Below are 21,934 nucleotides of genomic sequence, written 5' to 3'. Positions count from 1 at the left end.
AATTTGCAAATTACAGCCTTAAAGTTTAGCAGTTTTGCGAATTACAACCTCAATATTTATTTTTCGTGAATCGCAATCACAAAAGTATTAAAGTTTGCAGGTTTAGACCAAAACTTAGAATTCCTACCATTTTGGTGGTCGAAATTTTAAGTTAAGTGGTTAGAATTCTGTATTTTTGACCTGAACCTGTAAATTTTGATACTTTAATGATTGTAATTCGTAAAAAATAAACATCAAAATTATAATTTACAAAATTACTCAACTTTAAAATTATAATTCGCAAATTATTCATATCAAAATCTTTAGAAAGCGAAACAATAAAAGTTCGTCTCAACACAGTTCTCAACTATCAAGTTGTCCAACAAATAAGGTACTTTGACAACTTTGCAAATTGATGCAATATGAACCTAAAGTTAGAAAATCGAGGGCCCACAAGATGGCACACGGGTAGACACCTGATGTTGACACCACTTCTTACATGTTAGAACCTAGGATGTTAGAGTGCGCCTCAATCTGCCATTTATCAACCATTCCCGCAGCTGCAGGAAAACCAAAAAAAAAAATAAATTAATTAAATTAAAATAAACTTAGCCAGTTTCCAACTCAAACACAATGACCCCTTTACCGGTAAACTAGGAAGAACAAACATCACGACGAAAAGGGCATCTAAACAAATTTCTGAAGTATGCCAATAAATTACAAATTATGAAATCCAAAACACTTTTTCACATCTGTACATTTCTTCTTCCTTTTTCAATATTTGTTTTCGTTATTCTTCTTTCTCACCGATTTCTTAGGGTTTTCCTTTTGTCAATTTTGTATAGAATTTAATGTCAGCGAGGGTTTTCAGATTATTCTATTTTGTTGTTGTAATTTGATTGCATTTCTTTTTTTGTTTTTTCTTTTTTGTTGTTTTTGATCAGACGGTGAACTTTTTCTTATCATTTTTTGCTGATTGCACCGTTGCTTGAAGCTTAAAGCGGTTATTCACGATTCACAATGTTTGAAGCGCATGTAAGTCATTTCTTCGTTTTTTATGATTTCGTTTTTGTCGTTGAATGATGATCATGAGCTGGAGTTGAGTTTAATTTCCAATGCATTCTTTGGTGGTTGATTGCCGATGTTAGGTTTTTTTTAAATAATTTTTGGAATTTCGTGAGGTAGTAATGTGAAGGTTTGATTTTGTTTGCAATTTTTCTGTTTAATAGTTGAATTCAGTGTGTAACTGGCATAGTTTGAATGACGAAGTTTTTCAAGGGATCGTTAGTTAAGTGAATGGAAGAAAGTTGTCTTTGTGGCTGTTTTTCCTGATTTTGTTGATTGTTCTTAGTGATACTAGAGTCTTTCTGTTTAGAGTCTAATTGATGCCAAAACGTTTTGGCAGTTTGAGCGGAAGTTTGTAGGCTAATTTAGTGCTGAGAACGGAATGTATTTTCTATAATGATTTGTTGGTGTTTGCCAAGGAAAATGAACTAAGAACTTGTTGGGAGTTTGGCAATGTTATCCTAGGCCTTCAAGCTATCTTATGGCGAGTCTTTTGTATCGCACATAGCACATAATATTTCAAGCATCTTTTATTGTCGAAGGTTTTGTAGATTGGATCGCACTTGATTTTTTGCAAGCATTTGATTGTTTTGTGTCAAATCCATAATGATTGGTGTATTATGAATTTAAGGGTTTGATGTGGTCCTTTTTAAGGAGTTATTAATGGCCAATTTTAGAGGATTCATATTTCTAGTATATGTGGGATAAATCTTTCTAGTGTTTTTGGTGGATGTGTATCATGCTAGTGGTGATTGTGATCAAGTATGATTATGTTCATATGTCTAGGAAACTAGGAGTTGTAACTTGTAAGTGGGTAGAGACAAAAAGTAGGAAATTAAATTCTATGGTGCTGTAAAAGACTATGGCAATGGACATCTTTTTTGTTGATACTTAAATACCATATAGGAATAAGGTGTTTCATGACGAGGTAAGTGCTATGGAAGTAATGCATTTTTTGAGTTGGACTTGGGAGAAAGTGCATCATGTACTTTTTAAAAGATTTTTCCCACGGTTGCAGTTGAAAAAATTTTAGTAGATTACTATAGATGTTTTTTTGTTTCAACAAGGGATGGACAGGAAATCATGTAGTGCTTTTCTTATTGACTTAATGAGAAGGGCGTGTGATTTTGGAGATTAGTTGTGTTATCTCCCTTTTTGGGTTTCTTGTATTATCAAAGATAAGTATGATATTATGACATATTTTAGATGCATTACTACTTTTTCGTTTATTTAAATGATCCGAAAAAATTAGGAAATGAACAAAATTGAGAGAAGCAAAGGATCTAGATTTTCCTTTGCTTGGTATATATTTGACATAGTTCAACAGGAACGTTGTTTGATTAATTTATTATAGAGGACTTGGAAAGAATATGCATATTTTAGCTATGGAATGAATATAGAAAGTCGATGCTGTCAAACATTTACTGTAGTCATTTTTCAACTTATTGAGGAAAGCATATGCGGTTTTTCATGTCACTGCACGTGCTCCCTGTAATTTCTCATTAGTTCAAGTGGTAATGGTTAAAACGAAAAGATGGGTACAAATCTATTTATTTTCCTTTCCTGTTTTTTTTCGTAAATACCTCTTTATCTATTTTATTGACTTTTGTGCGAGCTTTTGGAAATTCATCTGGCAAGCCTTTGCATAGCAGGTGCGCAAATCTACATTTTGTATATTCTGTCTTGGAGCTGCTTATCAAAAATCTTAGTTTAGTGGGTAAATGCTAAGGGACTGCTTTTTCTACAAACACAATTCTCAAGGTCTAGTTGCACATTCTTGGGTACTTTCTATGAAAATAGACAAGCACACTTTTTTCTCTCGTTGTGAGGCTTTATATTCATATGTGGATATTTTACTGTTTTATGTGTGGAGTGAGTGTTGATTGCATGTTTTACAATTAAAGCCTCTTGGTCAGTGTTACCTTGGGGCATGATGGTCCTTTTTTTGCCATCAGTTTCATCTCTTGCGCCAGGATTTATTTGTGGCCTCTCATTGTCAGCCAGGTCATATCAATTTGAGTAACGTGCTATTTTTTCAAGAACTCTAACTTCTTCCTTTGTGTGAATATTTATTTTGCAGGTCCTACATTTGCTTAAAAGATATCTGGGTGAATATGTCCATGGGCTCTCCTTAGAGGCTCTAAGAGTTAGTGTGTGGAAAGGTTTGTAATTGTATGTTTTTGTTTGATTTGTTCTATGTATGCTTACTTTCACTTAGATACATTTTTGACTTGACTATATTTTGTGGACAGGAAAGTGATATCGGTTTTTTATATTTACAATTATCTACACAAGTAGTCTTTGACTACTGTCTATAGATTCATTATATGGTTACTTTGAATTTATTTTTTCGTTTTTTAGTGATTCGCGGTTAGTATGTCAAAAGTAAATCTTTCTTGGCTCAAACTAATGTATAGTGAAGCTAACCTTTTGCCTAATTTTTTGAATTACTTCTCTTTTTTTTTTTTTTCCGCTTTACTTCTCATTGTAAATTGCTTTCTTTCAATGAATGAATGATCAACCATAGGTATGCAATTGAAGTGTGCATGTCTACACTAATAGTATTGTGCTTTGATCATGACTTTCATATGCTCATGGACGATTGTGCACAAGGGCCTTCAAGGGTGTGTCTATTTTTTTTAATTTTTTAATAATAGCATTAGGGATCTTTGTGTTCTCTCTATCCCAAATATTTGCTCCATCACCTTGATTCTTTTACAAAATTAAATAAAATTCGACCAACATACGGGGATAGAGAGAGCTTCGTCGTAAGTTATTGTAAATTAAAAGGGTTTTACTTGCCTCTTTGTCTCTTTCTCTTCCTTAGCTAGAAAGTGGCCATAGATTCGTGTTTGAGCTAGTGTTTACTTGTTACTATATTATAGAAAGTACTTTCAGAAATGTGAATTGGGAATTTGGATTCATGGAAAAGAAATAATTGTATATTCCAAAGGTTTGTTATTTCTAAATTATTTTAAGTTTTGTTAAGTTCTAAATATCACATTCATATCTTTTTTTCCATTTTGCCTAAAGGGCTTTTTAAAGGTGTTTCTGTTTTTTGCATTTTGTTATTAGCTTTTGTGCCCCCTCTATCTACAAAGCTTATTTGCATACCAACTATAAGGCTATTATAAAACCAAATCAAATGGGACAAACATTTGGGACAAGGTGAGTTTTGTGAAAAGATGAATAAATTAGAAGGGTTACTATTCCTCTTTGCTCTCCTTAGTCTAGATTTAACAAGATTCACTAATCTCCTTGCGAATTGCGCATCATGGAAAGCCAATTTTTAATTGGTTATCTTATTTTATTTTATTTTTTTTCAGGCAATTTTGAGTGATTCACGAATTGAAAATCTAAATCGATAGCAAAATGTTTGGTCTAGAATGTTTGGAAAGTGTTGAAAGTTCTCTTAAGACATGTTCTGTTCGTTTTATAAACTTAAAATTTAGTAAAGTTAGTTAAGTTCAACAAAATATGTCAAGTTCAACCGTAGTAAGCTCAAAAAATTTTAGATCAAAGGTTAGCAAAAATATCTTAAGTTAAGCAATAACAAGTTTAAGTACTTAACAATTGTACGTTAAGTTCAACAAAAATAAATTGGGTAAATATGTAAGTTGCTACTTACTAAGCGATATTAAAATATGTTAAAGTTTGTCACGAAGTAAGCAAAAATAAGTTGAAAAAAATACACTAAACATCTTTTTAAGATTTTTGTTAAAAGAGTCGTGGATGTCCAAGGATATTTTTTGCAAAGCTATGGAAGTTTACACTTGTATGATGAAATATTTGTTAACCATCAATTTGCTATGAACTGATAATTTGGACTAAAACAGTAAAATAGAAATTGAAATGAAAAAATGACAAAAGAGAAATTATACTATCAAATTGATGATTAAAGAACGATTACAAAATAACGAAAGATAGATCAAGCAATTCGAGAAGCTTTAGATCTCCTAAAATAAGTAAAAACTCACCCACAATTTGCTTAACAATTTTCATGATACTAATGAGCCTCTAATTTCGCTTATTTATAAGAAAACTACCACTTAGAACTAACTTATTTTCCAAGTTACCACTATCAAGGTAATTACCTAATTATCCCTTCGTAAATCCATTAACCCCAATTATCAGGTCATTGCACAATTCTTCTTCTGTTTAGAATTTATTTCTCAACAATGCCCGTGATCGGCTTTAATTGGGTGGAGTGGGGTCAATCGTGTTCTTGAAATGATGTTCTTGTCGCATGCAAAAAAAAGGATGAGAAAAAGGTTGACTTACTCAATGTGGAAGATGGTTTCATTTGGTGATTTGGTGGTGCACTTGAAAGTTGGAAATTGTTTTTTCTAGCTATTTTTTTCATGTCGGTATATATTTGGTTTCTTGAATATTACGTAGATGAAGTTGGCATTAACGTGCTAGTGTTGTCCTAAAATAACAATTTATTAATACTGTTTGCTTTTGGCTTGGAGATGCAATTGTTAAAGAAGGAAGGTGGAAATTTACACGTATCCAAACTTTCTGTTAAATTTTGTGATACGAGGGTTGTTCGTGGTCTATAGTGTAAAAATGCGTTAACGGTCACGATCGCTGTAACAGAACGGTTAATGTGGTAACAGGATTGATGCGTTATCGCAACGCCTAAAAATCTCTTGAATCATAAGATATCCCTTGTACAACCCAAAGTGCAATTTTCTTCACACATCAGTTCGTTTGTTTTAAAAATCTTTGCAATGCAACTGATGCGATGGGACCTTAGTTTTACACAAGTATTTGGTGTTTGAAATTTCTTAACTTGCCATAATTTGTTGTTATTTATTTTCAGTCAGTTCTTTTATCTTATCTTTTAGGATTGGTGATATATTCCTCTTTTAGGACAATACTTAATTTGCTTTACGCTCTTCCTTTTGGAATTTTGACATGGATAAGTTGTTTGGTTTACATCTATGGGCATTGTTTTATTACTTTTCATGAACTGTTGTGTGGTTTCATGCGTTGAATCCTTTTTTCAATGTCGGTCATTTGACCAATCATAAGACTCTAGTTTACATCAATGTCGGTCATTTAATTTTGGATTGCCAAAGTGCCTTTTAAAGATTAAAGCTGTGTGCCTGCACCTCATGTCATCCTAGAGGTGGTGTTACTGACCCTTGTGCCTAGATGTGCCTGAGGAAAATTTTTTAAACTAAGTCTCTTTGATGTAAATCATGTACTGTAGTGGCATATCTTGTGCAAGTAAATGTTCTTTGCTTGATTTGGATTTGGTAAATCTTTTGACATGTATGTATCAATTGTTCATGATTATTCTATGTCTTTTTGGATATGTTTGTGTTTGATATTTGTCTTGGTTTTTATTTAATGTTGATGTTGATGACAAACAATTTTCTTTGATTTTCTTAGGTGATGTGGTTCTGAAAGATCTGAAGTTGAAAGCAGAGGCTTTAAATTCCCTTAAGCTTCCTCTAACGGTGAAAGCTGGTTTCATTGGGACTATAACCTTGAAGGTACTGAAATTAACAAGATTGAGAATTTGTGTATTTGGTTTTTTTGTTCAATAGTATGCTTTTCTTTTCTTTTATTATTATTATTGTTATTATTATTATTATTATTATTATTATTATTATTATTATTATTATTATTTTTATTATTTTTATTATTAGTATTATTATTATTATTATTATTTTATTTATTTATTTGTTTATTTATTTTTTTTAATTTTTTTACTATAGTGTTGATGTGGTATCTTATTGCTCTTTCTCTTTTAGAACCCCATGTTTTCTTTTGTGTTGCATATAGATTTGCTTGTTTCCTATTTTGTTGGGAACGAATGAACGATAGTGTTGTCACAAGAAATAAATGCCCATAAGAGCATGTTGCATGACATTATTAATGGAGGATGTTGTGTATGATTTTATAATTTGGATGTGTTACAAATGAAAGCAGTATTAATTGATAGAAAAAATAAAAGGGGTGGGGACTCTTAACTTGGGATGGAGATGGGTTGGATCTGGGTCGTGTCAGCTAGACTTAGATCCGGACCCTATTCTTTTATTGGACTTAGACCTGGATCCAGGTTCATTAGGTCTAGAAAATTTGGACCTTGCGGGTCCAAATTTGTTTCAAGTTCTTAATACAAAATATTCATTAAGTCTTTCGATTTATATAGTACAAATACAACGACCGTATTTCAAATTACATAAACCGACAAAGTTCCATATACACTCAATTTCCTAAATATAACAAATTCGTAAATCAAACAAGCAAACACACATACACACACACACACATACACACACACACACACACACACACACATATATATATATATATATATATATATATATATATATATATATATATATATATATATATATATATAATTCTTTTAAAAACCAAATGCAAAATGGACTATGGGTTGGATTTGGGTCTCCAAAGTGTGGACCCAGATCCGGGCCCCCTTAAGATCATGGACCCAAATTTGGCTCGGACCCTTATTGTCCAAAAATAGTTGGATCTAGACACTTAAGACGCATGCCTATCCCTACTCTCAACTAGTAAATTGCTAAATTTTCAAAAGATTTGTACGTGAAGTAAGATTAGCTGATACCCTAGGGATCAAATTTGATATTTATATATTGATTTCCATCTGATGTGCATTCGACTCAATTCAAAATTCAAAGAAAGTTCAACGTGAATCTTTAATGTCAAATAACCATTTTCTAAAATAACTATACTGTGACCGTTAAGAGTTCTTTTCTAATTTCTTTTTTGGAAACTGTTAGGTAAATATATGTTTATGGGGCAGCTTTTTATTAATAAAGCTACATCCTTGCTATTTATATGTAGACTTGTTCCTTATATAGGTTCCTTGGAAAAGCCTTGGTAAAGAACCAGTGATTGTTCTCATTGACCGTGTTTTTATTCTTGCTTACCCGGCACCTGATGGAAGAACCCTTAAGGTAGGTTCTTTGTAAAAAATTCAAGGAAAGATATGGGAAGTCTTACAGTGTGTCGATTGCTTTGTTTCATTTTGAATTCAGTGATTGTGTTTTTCTTTTAGGAAGAGGATCAAGAGAGACTATTTCAAGATAAACTTCATCAAATTGAGGTACGTGTCCATATATTAGATTTCATTGTTTAACATAGTATTTTTATGTTACCATTCATAATTCTGAGTTTAAAGGGATTTCTTAACCAAAGTTCCTGAAAAAGACAAGATATTTGCGATACTCTAATCTTACAGTGGTTACTTTTTAATTTTGGGAATGCTCCCCAAGATTGTGAAAATAGTTTTTTTTTTCCGAGTTAACCGGAACACTCACAATTTTCTTAAGACAAGCAAGGTTTTATGAAGGGACGCACAAACTTGGATGAATTCATACAAATAACAATTATACGTAGAACTCAAAACATTCCTAAAAGGCCCCTTTCATTCATTTATTAAAAAAGAATAATGCAGCCTAGGCTATCTAAATGAATTGACTAGGACATGCCCTAGACTGATTCTTATCAAGAATTTCGATAACCTGAACAAGAATTAAATTGTTAGTTACACAAAAATAATGTTATTTCAAAACTATTTGGAGAGTTGAAACTTTTAGCTGTTCAGCAAGGGAACCAATTTCTTATCACCACCAATGGAGCCTCCAACCATGGGTAACTGAAACCAGGATAGTACCTTGTGTACTCGATCATAATACGAGTCAACACCATTTAGCAATTAAGTGAAATTTGATTTCAAATTAGGACCTTGAAAAAGATGTAACGCATCCTTGTCCACCTTAGAATACTTTGTAAGAGTAGACATAACGCTTTTAATCTTGTATCATTCCCTATTTGAGAAGCAATGTCCTCAATTCCTCTACATCATAATCTTCAAAATTAGGAGATGAATCTCCCTTATTGAAGCTCGTAATTTACATTGTTTTCTCTCTATAGGTAGTGGTGGAATGTCTTGAGTTGAGTAATTCTATCTTGAAAGTGGGTGGTTCAGTGGTTGAGGTAGGAGTTATAGGTCGTTGGGTTGGGGTTATGAGTAGTTGGGGTAGTTGGTTTGAAATTGAGATTTGATGAATCTGTGGGGATTAGACATACATTTTAGAAATCTTAAGTCAAGCTTTAATGATTAGATGATTATTTTCTGTTGTTCAGAGTGTCTTGTAGCTTTTTTTTCGCCATTTTTTTTTTGGGGGGGGGGGGGGGGGGGGGGGCTTTCATCCCTATTGTACCTTTTTTGCTCCATTAATATAATTTTCTTATCAAAATAAATATAAAATTTATGTTGATTTGGTTATGGTAATGATGTTTATGCTGCATTGAGTGGTTTACACTGTGCTCAGTGGTGGTCAAATGGTGGTGTGAACTGTGAAGCCAGTTTGTAATGTTGTATGGTTCTTTGGTATGTTGGGGGAAATTAATATATTTCCTTTAGTATGTAATACACCGTAGTGCCATTGGGATCATCATTTGTCTTTGTGGCTTCATCTTTGTTCACAAGAAGAATACAAAAGCTGTTAAAGACCAGATCAATATCAGGACCCTTTGGTATGTACTTCTATGTTGTAAACTTTTGTGTGGGTGAAAGGAGGTAGAGTTGGAAAGAACTTGTGTATCTACTTTCGATGTTGAGAAGTATCATAACATTGCTTGACTCCTCATAATCCCTTTTATTGATTGTTTATTTTACTTTAAAAACCCTTGGTTAAAACATCTAAACATATCCCTCACTAGCCCTTCATTTATTCTTTTTTTGGGAGGATTGCACATTCACTAAATCTAAGGGTATGCTGTTTTTGACATGTTTTTGGTTTTGTCCAGTTAGATACTGATAACTTCGTCTCATAGTTCAGTTTAGTTAATTATTAATAAGTACTTCAATTCAGTATTCAACTATTTATATTCTCTTTTGCTTATTTTGATCATTATTCAGTTTTTGTGAGTTCAGTTGAGTTGAGTACAGTTGAAAAGAATAGGCCCTATGTGGGGTTTTTTTTGGGTAAAATGTTTTTGTAAATATTATAGTTCTAGTCAGGGTATTTGCCTTCTGTTATGGATATTGTTAAACTGCCCGGAATGGTCCAGCTATTTCTGTGGTTGAAGGAATTATTTGATATCTCTATAAATATATGTTTTTCTCCAGGAATCCGAGGCAGCAACTCTTGAAGCAATGTCTAGATCAAAGCTTGGAAGTGTATGTCTCCCCAACCTAAATTATTTGGGCATTTTTTTTTGTATTATCACTTATCGGTGTAGTTTATTTTACCATCGATATTTTTTTCCTTTTCCCTCTATCTAACTTATCAACCTTCTACTTATTTTCCTCTATTGTGCTTGCTATTTTCTACGTCAAGTCTCTTCGAGCACTTGCATATTTTTTTTGACTTTTTAGTTGGATTACGTATAAGATCTTAAGAATTACTAACTTTTTTTTTTTTTTTTTTTGTAATTTTTTAATTTTTTTATTTTTATGGTGTGTTTCTAAAGCATTTTAGGTAGGGGAGGGGAGGGGAGGGGAGGGGAGAGGTGGAAGATTATTGACTTTACCTTCCAAATCTTTCCAATATTTAGTACTAAATATACAGGATTTTCCTCTCCAATTCCCTCCTTTTGTTGTCATCCCCTTCCGTTTTGGTATCTAAATGATGGAAATGGAGGAATGTTATCCCTCCATTTCCTTCCACACAAAGTTCAAACATAACAAAATCTTTTTCACATGGCTTTGATTGGAATCCATATATTTTTGGTTCGTTGGCATTAGTATAATTGTCTTTGTCTGTGTTCAATTTATATGCACAAATGTTTAAATATGAGTTTTCTTGTTTGTCATTACAATGTGTTCTTTTGCTTTTTGCGAGCAATAGTTCTTTTTAAGGAGTGTCAACTTCGGCTTCTATGTTGTGTTATATCGGCATTTGTTAATTTTGGTTAACAATTTGTTTATTCCAGCATGCTGCAGGAAATTCTTGGCTTGGGTCTCTTATAGCCACCATCATTGGAAATCTCAAAATCACAATTAGCAATGTTCATATTAGATATGAGGATACTGTAAGGTGCATCATCACTTATCAAATTTCTATATGATAAAGCTAACGTGTTTTCATATCTAACTGTTATTTTAATCCTTCTGGGACAAATTTCTTTATGGATTGTTTATGTATATCGTTTCTGTTGGTAGTAATTATGGACATCCTTTTGCTTGTGGTGTTACTTTGGCGAAGCTTGCTGCTGTCACAATGGATGAGCAAGGAAATGAAACGTTTGATACAAGTGGCGCGCTTGACAAATTGCGGAAGGTGAACCTTGATTTTCATAACATTAAGGTGTACTCGACTTTATATTAGGGGGCAGGCAACTAACTGATAATTTCTTTTCTTGATGTACATTACGATATTAATTATTCTTGTTGTTCTCTAATTTTTGTATTCCTGTGGTTGGTCATGCCATATTATATTCTTTGACACACCCAAAATGGTTGGGATTCACACCTGTAACAAATACAAAGAAAGAGAAAAGAAGAGATTTTGACCTATATATAGACATTTTGGCCTACCCTTTTACTTACAACACATTATATCTACTCATTATTATAACTACTTCTGACGACTGTATCCAGCTGGCATAACCAGATTTCCTCCTCCCCCTTCTGCTTGCTTCTTATTTCGCCTTTGATATGTTTTAAATGTTGCCTTCTGAAATCTCTTTGGGTCTGTTCTGACTGATTTGGAGGATGTTCGAGGGCTGCAGCAGTATTTCCAGTTCAGCAGACAGAGGGGGTGCAACAATGGATGTTTTATGAGCACCTTCAGCTTTTTAAGCTGTGATACGTGGAATACAGGGTGTATGAGACTGCCCTTAGGAAGAGCTAATTCGTAGGCGACCTTCCCCTCCTTTTGCACTATCTGATAAGGACCAAAGTACCGTAGGCTAAGCTTCTCATTTGAGCATCTCGCCAAAGATTTCTGTCTATACGGCTGCACTTTCAAGAATACCAAATTTCCTCCTTGGAAAACCATATTCCTCCGCCTCTAATCCGCATAGTGACGCACTCTCTGTTGTGCCTTGATTATATTGTATTCCAACTCATCTAACAGGGCATCCCTCTCTTGCAATTTGTGTTCTAATGAATACACCATAGTATGTTGATGACCCATTCGCATAATGTGAGGCGGAACATGGCCATACAAGGCCTGAAACGGGGACATTTTCTTGGATAGGTGAGGTATTGTAACTAAACTCATCCCAAATGATCCATGGCTGCCCACTAGTAAACAGCGAAGGTATGTTTTCACTACTTTATTCACAATCTTCGATTCACCGTCGGTCTGTGAGTGATTAGCTATGTTGAATAGTAGCTGAGTTTTTAGTAGACAAAACAATTCTCGCCAAAATATGCTCATGAAAACTCTATCTCGATCTGAAACAATAGATGTGGGAAACCCATGTAATCTAATTACCTCTTTTAACAAACTGTGCCGTCACTGTAAGAGCTATGAAGGGATGCTTGAGGGATATAAAATGGGCATATTTCGTCAAACGGTCCACTACCACTAGTATAGTATTTATTCCAGGGTAGTCCTATGAAGTCCATAGAAACGTACTCCCACACCATCAAAGGAACAAGCAGATTTTGTAGCAACCCTGCTAGACTTTTCTAAGATGCCTTAGCTTGCTTGCACGTTTGATAATATCTCACGTATCTCATCACTTGCCTCCTCAATACCTTCCCAAAACCACTATGTATCCATTCTAAGATATGTCTTGAGCTCGCTCGAATGTCTTCGCATGGGAGAATTGTGGTATTCCTTCAATAGAATAGAAATGAAAGGTGAAGATTTTGCCAATACATCCCTCCCTATAAAATACAATATATCATTGTCCATTGTGAATCCTGAAGGTATTGGTTCCTCGTTGTCCACCTCTTGTTTGATGTGACTTAGGGGTACTATCCCTCTTGACTTCTTGATAGGGGCCCCAGCTGATGCCATTAGTACTTAATAATGCCCCAATTTCATGACAGTGTGAGGAATGCGAGAAAGAGCATCTGCTACTGTATTGTTTCTGCTAGGATTGTATTCAATGGTAAACTCAAATCCCATCAGTGTCACTACCCACTTTTGATACTCGCTGGTGACTTCACGTTGCTCCAACAAGTACTTCAAGCTTTTGTGATTTGTTTTCACAATAGAACGCCTCCCCAACAAGTAATGCTTACACTTTAACACAGCAAATACAATCGCCATCAACTCTTTTTTGTAAATAGACTTAAGGCTAGCCCTGGTTCCAAAGGCTTTACTAAAGAAAGCAATTGGGTGCTTATCTTGTAACAACATAACTCTTAAACCATGATTTGAAGCATCAGTCTCTATGATTAATTGCATCTAAAAATCGAGCAAAGCAAGAACATGGACTTTAATCATTATTTCCTTTAAAAATTGAAATGCATGATCAGCCTCTACATTCCATGAAATGAGTTTCTTAAACTGGTTCGTAAGAGCCTTGGTTAGATGAGCATACTCCTTCACAAACCTTTGGTAATATCCGGTAAGCCTTAGGAACCCTCTCAATCTTTGAGGTTCTTTGGAGCAGGCCAAGACTTCATAACTGCCACCTTATTCAACGCTCTATAGTCAACATGGAAACGCCAACAACCGTCTTTCTTCTTCACCAATATGACGGGGCTTGAAAATGGGCTATGAGAAGGCTAAATTATTCAAGCTTTTTGAGCATATCTTGGACCGACCATTCAATCTCATTGTTCTGACTGTGGGATATCTTTAGGGCAAGGTTTGCTCCTTCCTTAAGGTTTATAGTATGGTCATGACTTGTGGGAGGTGAGGTTGGTTGAGTGTGAAATACCTCAATATATGCATCAATTAGGGGCTGTAAAATCTAGGTATAGAAACACAATTGCTATCTTTAGTCTCATGCCCCTCCAAGCCATTATACTTCACCAATATTCCCCCTTCCTCCTTTTTATCATCTTTGTCATGGCTTTTAACGAAAATTTTGATCATTCCAATGAAGGATTTCCCACTAACATCACATTCCTGTCACTCCACACGAACTTCATCGTTTGGGTCTTTTAATTATTTTTAACTATCTCCAATGTCTCTAACCATTCAATGCCAAGAATCATATCAGAAATTTCCAATTCTAAAGATAGGAAATCTTGCACTACCTCAATGCCTTGTAACTGCAAATGCACCTGCCAGCAGATTCCTTGTCCCAAAATCTCATCGCCATTTCCAATATCACATCGAATTTTTTCACATTTCTCGCAAGGAATCTTTAATTTTTGGACCGCAAGATTGGAAATGAAATAATTTGTAGCCCCCAGATCTATCATCACAATCAATTCCATGTTCTTCACCGTACCTAACAATTTCACAGTTTTAGGGTTTGTAATACCCACTACTGAATTCAAAGAAATATTAATGGCATCGGGTTCTTTGTCCTCTTCTACTTTTTCAGTGAGGACATTTTAATTCCATCGGTTTTGTCTCTTCCCCCCCCCCCCCCCCCAATTAGAACACTCAACTCTTCCTTGCTACAAACATGATTGACGAACCATTTCTCGTCACATTGGAAGCATAATTCCTTGGCGCGCTTTTCACTAAATTCTTTGTCTGACAATCTCCTTATCCTTTCCCTTGAGAATTCATTTTGACCGTTTGCATGAAATTTGGGTCTGGAGGGTGTCGACTCAAGGTTTTGGGATTTTTGGTTCATAATGTAATTTTGGGATTGAGGGTTAGATGGGTACTTTTGGTTATTAGGGTGTTTTTGTAGGTAGGGTTTATCGGTTACATACCTCCTTCCCATTCAAGTTTGGGCTTCTATTTTCTGATCTATCTTTTCTGTCTGTGTCATAGCTTGGTCCAAAGTTGCGGGTCCTAAGACTCTCAACTTAATTTTGATCACCTCCTTCAACCCCCTCAAAAATGCCCCCATCATTTCTGATTCCGCCATTTTTTCTAGGTGAGTAAGCTTCGTCACAAATTCTTTCTTATATGCCGCTACTGCTCCACTGCCATCCATTGCTCAATGCTCATACATATCTCCTGCATCCTGAGGCCTAAAATGTTTCAAAATCAAGCTCTTCAATTCGCTCCAATGGACTATTGGAGTTCTTTGATTCTCCCAATCATACCAGACGAAAGCCATTTCTTCAAAACTCACCACTGAAGCTTCTGTTTTATTGTTCTCACTTAACCCATTAAAGGAGAAATACTTCTCTGCCTTCAAGATACATTTATCTAGGTTTTCCCCATTGAAAATGGGTAAGTCCAGTCTCCGGTGTCGTCAATGATACCCACCCCCTGAACATTTTCATCGTTGTGAGACAGCAAGAACTCCTTGTTCCTATCCGTACTCCATTCAAGATTCTGATTCCTACCGGCTTTTAGATGGGGTCGAGTACCCATCTCAATCAGTTTTGCTTGTCCCTTCATCGGAATCGCTAAAGCCTATCGGTATTGTCTTATTTCTTGGCGATTCTTTCCTTTGCCATTGCCATCTCCACCCTTACTTGGTTTGTAAAGGCTGCTTTCATTCGTTACAAGTCTTGTTCTAACTAGTTAAGACTTTGTTGACTAGTTGGGTTGACCAATTTTTTGATTGGATAGCTCTGATACCAGTTGTGACACACCGAAAATGGTTAGGGATTCACGCTGTAAGATACAAAGAAAGATAAAAGAAGAGAAACAAGAGAGAAAAGAGAAAGACATATATAATTTAAGATAGATGGTGCACTGTTCGAGCCCTTGCTGCTCCTATTATTAATTTGCAAAAATCAATACACAAATAATTACAATATGCCTATATTAGACATTTTGGCCTACCCTTCTAATTACAAGACAAATATCTACTCATTATTATAACTACTTTTTACCCATGTATCCAGCCAGCATAACCAAATTTCCTCCTCCCTTTGTGCTTGCTTCTTATTTCGCCTTTGGTCATATTCAGTTTTGGGGGGATCCAATGGGTAGACTTTTTAGTTTTTCTCTGCATGAATTATCAATGAAATATATATTGAAAAAGTACATAATATATTGCATATGTACATGTGTTAAATTAACTACTCTGACTAATTGAATCTGAGCTAAGCTTATCAGTAATTCAAACACCACGATGATAATTTGTACTATTATACATCATCTAACTCATATAAAGTGATACACTAAGGTGTAAAAGCATACATAACTTGCTTTTTTGCCCATACTTGGCACCCGCATACTTCAAGCTATTTCTTTGTGTTTGTACATGCTTCTGTACTTAGGTGGTTTTGGCTTATCGGTTAAGGTCTTCAGTTGTCCTTATGTCTTACAGTTGCCTTTGTTTTTTCGCACAGTCCTTGCAGCTAGAAAGACTTGCTATTTATCATGATTCCGACAAACCTCCTTGGCAGATTGATGAAAATTGGCAAGATCTTGGACCAAACAAGTGGATTGAGGTTTGTTGTTAGCTGTATAATATATAGGACCATGGTTTCTGGATTACATGCTTCTTTTTGACTACCTCTGTTCTCTAATATTGATTTTTTTTAGATTTTTGAAGACGGCATCAATGAACTAGCATCTAAAGTTGCATCGTGGGCTTTGAATCGCACATATTTAGTCGCACCTATAAATGGAGTGCTTAGATACCATCGGCTTGGTAGTCAAGAAAGGAACAATCCAGAGGTTCCTTTTGAGAAAGCATCACTTTTCTTAAACGATGTATCATTAACAATAACAGAGGTAATTTGTAATGGTTGTAATTTTTCTTCTATGCTTTCTGCTATGATCAAAGATTTAATCCACTCAAGTGATTTTTGTTCTGCCTCAAATCACTATAATAGCTGCCTTGAAAATTGAATCTTTTTATCATCTACAAACATTTTTTTTTTTGGGTTCTAATAAAATCGAATGCCTATTTATTTATTTATCCTACTTGTTTTTTATAGGCACAATATTATGATTGGATTAAACTTTTTGAGGTCATTTCAAGGTATAGAATGCATGTAGAAATTTCACATTTGAGGCCTGCTGTGCCAATCTCAAATGGACCTCATTTATGGTGGCATTATGCCATGCAAGCCACTTTGCAGCAGAAAAGAATGTGGTAATGTATTTTATTTTAGTTTTCTTTTTGTGTCAGATAGGGGAATGGGATATTGATCGTGACTTTGCATTTATTATTTTACGAGTTTTTCTGAAATTTATCTTTCTTCAGCTATAGCTTTTCATGGGAACGAATCCAGCATCTTTGCCAACTGCGTCGTCGTTACATTCATGTATATGCTAATTTGTTGCAACAATTGCCTAATGTTGATAAAGGAGAGTTGCGACAAATTGAGAAGGATCTTGATTCAAAAGTGATTCTTCTATGGAGGTAAAGACATATCTGTAACTATTTTTTTGTTTACATTATGAAGCAATCCTAGTATCCTCCGGTGGTATAATTTTGTTTTTGGTCTTGGTCATTTTAAAATAGAGGGATGTTTATCCGATTTATGTAGAAGTGAATGGAGGATTGTAATGTAGATTGGTTCCTAGTTTGCAACAAGGACTCCTCATCCCTTAGGTTGTGACATTTTACTTCTACATTAATGATTTTTTTTCTTTATCAATATAAAATCAAATTTTTTGAGGGAGTTTATAACAAAGTGAGGAGCTTCTTTGATTAAATGTTGTGTAGGAAGGAACTTAATGGTCATGGAGGTTCTTGAGTAGGATTATTCTTCTGCTGCTTTATTATTTATTGGTAAATAAAGCCTATAGAGAATATGCTTTGTTGGTGACATAGAATGCCAAAGAGACATGCTTAATTACTTTCTCTTCACACTGGTGGGTATAGCCTTTCTTGGATATTGGAAAATGGTTGCAAGTGGAAGCAATTTATAGTGTAAAAATGTTGTAACAGTCGCGATTGTGTAACGGAACAGTGAAGCGATAGGAGGAGTGATGCATTTATTATAACGTTTAAATATCGGTCAAAACCATAAAATATCCTTTGGTGCGGACCAAGGTGCGGTTTTTTACACCTTTACAACGCGGGAATTATTGGTTCGTTGTTTTTAAGACCTTTACGACGTGGCTGATGCAATGCGGCTTTATTTTAACACTATAGAGCAATTAGTGGATTCAAGGTGAAGAGAGAAAAGGTTTGTATCTTCTATTTGCGGAGTGCAGATAGTACTTCTATCAAGAAAGTTTTATTTACAAGTTCAATGGGGATGGAAAGAAAGCTCGAATTGAAGCAGTACCAAATGGAACTTAAGGTACTTGATGTCGAAGACATTTTAGAAAATACTGGAGAAATTACCTTGTTGAGTTATTGGGTGTATAACTTGAAGTTGAGTAGAAGGTTGGACTGTTGTAGTGGGTATTTTTGAGGGGCATTTTATGGAAGTCTTCCTGTACTGGTTACTTTGCCCCATTTGTGCATGTTAAATAGTTTGACCCCCCTCCCAGGCACTAAAAGAGAGATGGGATACTTATGGGACTTTGTAAGTATATATAATTTCATTCTCCAGTTGATTCCAAACTTATTTGTTGGCCCAACTCCTGGAAATATATTATATATTTCGCCCTTGTCTAGCTTGAGCCTTCAGCTGCATGATTCTACCCTTTTCGAAGGGAAAACTTGTAAAGCAAATGTTTCCTTCACGTGAGCAATTCTATGTTAAGCGAATGATAAAAAACGTCTTTCTTCATTAGAAGACGAGAACATGATCAATTTTTCAAACCAGAATTGCTAGTCCATATCTCACTTGAAAGCTTTCATAGTTGTCAATGTCTCGTAGCAAGAGTCAACTACATGTGAAGGGAAATGAAGAAGGCTGTTCTTTTTAAAGCTTTTTTGTGGCTTCAATGTTAGATGTGGGATAGCTACATTATGATCTTGAACAAACAAATCTCTTAAATTTGCTGGAAGTAATTGCAAAATGTGTTCTTTTTTAGGTTACTTGCTCATGCAAAGGTTGAGTCTGCAAAGTCGAAAGAAGCTGCTGTGCAAAAGCAGCTTGAAAAGAGAAGTTGGTTTTCCTTCAACTGGTATGTATGAGATTTTACTGAATTTTCTTCCTCGTTCTTTGTTTAATAGAACTTGCTTGTTGATCATGTGAATGAATCTATATTATGTAGATTATGATGCTGTTAATGGAATTTAATTGTATGTAATAAATGCCGCTTCATGCGTGTTTCAGGCGCTCTTCCCCTGGAGATGACATTGTTTCAGACGATTTAAATTTACCAGAGTTGTCACAAGAGAAATTGACGAAAGATGAGTGGAAAGCAATTAACAATCTTCTAAGTTATCAGCCAGATGGAGAACTTGCTTTGTATTCAGGGAAAGATGCACATAACATGATACACTTTCTTGTAGATGTATCCATTGGTCAGGCTGCTGCAAAAATCATTGATATACATGGTACGGAAGTTCTTTGTGGTAGATTCGTGCAACTTAATGTGTCAACCAAGTTCAAGCAACGGAGCACCTGTTGTGATTTATCGTTGAAATTTTATGGGTTGTATGCGCCTGAAGGATCCCTAGCGCAGGTTGTTTTTCAGTTTTATTTTTATTGGGTTTTTCATTTCAGCAACATGTTATCTCATTTTCTACAAATTTAGTTTACATTGTCTACTGAAAGCTTCATCTTTGTATAATCATGGCTGTTTATTATTTTCTGTTTTTGATGATATATTTATCCTTTGCTTTTGCTGAACGTCTTACGTTCACTGTTCTGTTTGCTGTTGACAGAGTGTTTCCAGTGAACAAAAAGAGAATGCATTGGTAGGTAGTTTTGTGCGGTCCCCAGTGGGGGAAAGTGTGGATTGGAAGCTTTCGGCCACTATGTGTCCTTGCCATGTCACGGTAATTCTGCCATTTTATCTACCTTGTGCAATGCTAACGTTAACTCAATATCTTGGATTTGATCAGATAGGAATTGTAGTTTCCATACCCAGTGCTTCTACTATATTTCTTGATGAGATACAAGTGTAATTGAGTCTTGTTTAGTTGTTCAGTTTTTCTTTAAATGTTGTTTGTGTGGATGGATTTTTTCTTTTTATTTTTAATGGAATCTCTAAAGCAACGAAAGAATGATCCTTCTATAGTGATTTTCTAATTGTATTACTGAAAAGACAATTTGTAAACATTGTGTTTCTTAATGATTTAAGTTACATTTGATCAAATGATGGAGAAAAATTTGAAGGAGTTGATTAGTGAGCTCTTCGCCAATGCCAGTGGGGCTAACATGAAGTTTGAGAAGTTTTTGATTGCTGATTAGCTTGGGAAGGAACTTCAAGATGTCTTTTGAACTCAATTTATTATCGCATCTTCTAGTTTTTCTATGATGAGAGAACACTTTATCATTATTTTGAAGACAAATATAAGATAAAGAGCTGTCCTGACTTTCACATATTAATTATGAATTTATATTTTGGTAAGTGTGACGCCAATTTGCATAGTGTATCTTAGTTTTGGGTTGGACATAATTTTATTTTTCCAGAATCCCAGTTCACACCTTTTGAGCACTCCTAGCAAGGGTCATTGCAAATTGGCTTATTGGAATCTCTCATAGTTTGCTATCCAGTTATGGGTGCAATGACTTTAAATCAAAGTATGTGGCAATATCAAAATGGAAAAATCACTTACTGTGGTAGACTTTCAAATGACAAGTAAAAAGTCTGAAAGGTAGAAGCTATGGATAATTTAGTGTTCACTGACAGCAGTTAGGTTTTGGGAAAATGCAAGTCGGGTAAAAAAAGTATAATGAGGTCAGCTTTGTTATCTATTCTGAATTTTCATTGGATCTTTGTTTTATGAACACAAACCTCTTTAGTGGTAAAGTTCACTAGCTTGTTCCATGCCATAACTGTGAAAAATACTTTGGAAATTCAGTTGATAATCTTGTTTCCTTTCCGTTCCACATTTGGGTGGTGATGCAAAATAAGTATAGCTTTAAAAGTGAATATAAGTGTGTGGAAAAAGAGACAAGAATAGAAAGAGCGTTATCAGAGAATAAAGGTTAATGTAATGTACAGAGTAAAGGTAACCTTAATTCAAATGAAAGTGGAATGTTTTTCTTTTTTTCGGTCAACTCAAGTTTCAGGGACTAAGTGAAGGTTTTTCTTCATTTGTTCTTTATCATTGACTTTTGTTTGATATGTACAACACCTGATACGAAACTTTTGCGCGTTATATATTATGCTGTAGATATTGATGGGAAGTTATGAACGTTTTATGGAGTTTATTAAGAGGAGTAATGCAGTTAGTCCTACTGTTGCTATGGAGACTGCCACAGCATTACAGGTAAGATGGGAAAGCTTATGTTTTATTTACTAAGGTTTTTTATATCTTAAATTGTATAGGTTTATCACACTTTTGTCTGCAATGTCTACATACTTCATTCTGTTTTGTCTCTTTATTTATTGGACAGATGAAGTTTGAGAAGGTAACACGTAAAGCTCAAGAGCAATTTCAAATGGTTTTGGAGGAACAATGCAGGTTTTGATTTTAACTTGTAATATGACTATCTAAAATTAAGCATGGATGTTGAGGTGTCTTCCCTAGCTCATGAATGTCGAGATGTCTCACTATTAGGTTGGCTGTTTGTAAGGCTAACTTTTTGTATTGCCAAAGCCTTTTCTTTAACTTAGTATGGATAGTTGATCAAGCAATATATTTTTTTTGCAACCTGTTGAAAGAAGTATCTCTTCAAAATGTAGATCTAAATTCTTAGATAAGGGGAAAGGTAACCATATGTCTGATTTGTGGATCACTAGGGGAAAATTTAGGTAATTAATAAGAAACTATCCAACTAGGTAAATTATGTTTATGAGTAATGTTATAGCTTGTTTAGTAATTACTCACTAAAATGGTGTATACAGTTTATGAAGATTTT

The 21,934-nt window shown here is 34.7% G+C and overlaps 1 protein-coding gene across 7 annotated transcripts in view; it reads left to right on the top strand.

Moving 5' to 3' along the window:
- Positions 1–511: 511 nt before the first annotated feature.
- The window catches only part of LOC130823840 (uncharacterized), a 73,290-nt gene continuing 51,867 nt past the window's right edge, over positions 512–21,934 (top strand). For 4 of the 7 annotated variants that reach the window (XM_057688642.1, XM_057688643.1, XM_057688641.1 and 1 more), the window contains exons 1-18: positions 512–733; positions 924–1,014; positions 3,125–3,206; positions 6,445–6,548; positions 7,908–8,003; positions 8,105–8,152; positions 10,184–10,234; positions 10,990–11,093; positions 11,219–11,336; positions 16,397–16,498; positions 16,593–16,784; positions 16,991–17,148; positions 17,260–17,418; positions 18,990–19,082; positions 19,235–19,586; positions 19,789–19,902; positions 21,247–21,342; positions 21,470–21,537. In XM_057688642.1, coding sequence (XP_057544625.1) covers positions 1,000–1,014; positions 3,125–3,206; positions 6,445–6,548; positions 7,908–8,003; positions 8,105–8,152; positions 10,184–10,234; positions 10,990–11,093; positions 11,219–11,336; positions 16,397–16,498; positions 16,593–16,784; positions 16,991–17,148; positions 17,260–17,418; positions 18,990–19,082; positions 19,235–19,586; positions 19,789–19,902; positions 21,247–21,342; positions 21,470–21,537 — 1,952 coding nt within the window. In that variant the 5' untranslated portion in view covers positions 512–733; positions 924–999. The other 3 variants (XM_057688640.1, XM_057688644.1, XM_057688645.1) reach the window with 3 other exon arrangements.

The sequence above is a fragment of the Amaranthus tricolor genome, chromosome 9, assembly GCF_026212465.1.
Source record: "Amaranthus tricolor cultivar Red isolate AtriRed21 chromosome 9, ASM2621246v1, whole genome shotgun sequence".
Lineage (NCBI taxonomy): Eukaryota > Viridiplantae > Streptophyta > Magnoliopsida > Caryophyllales > Amaranthaceae > Amaranthus > Amaranthus tricolor.
Note: the sequence above shows the minus strand (reverse complement) of the source record. Positions and strands in the feature narration are given on the sequence as shown.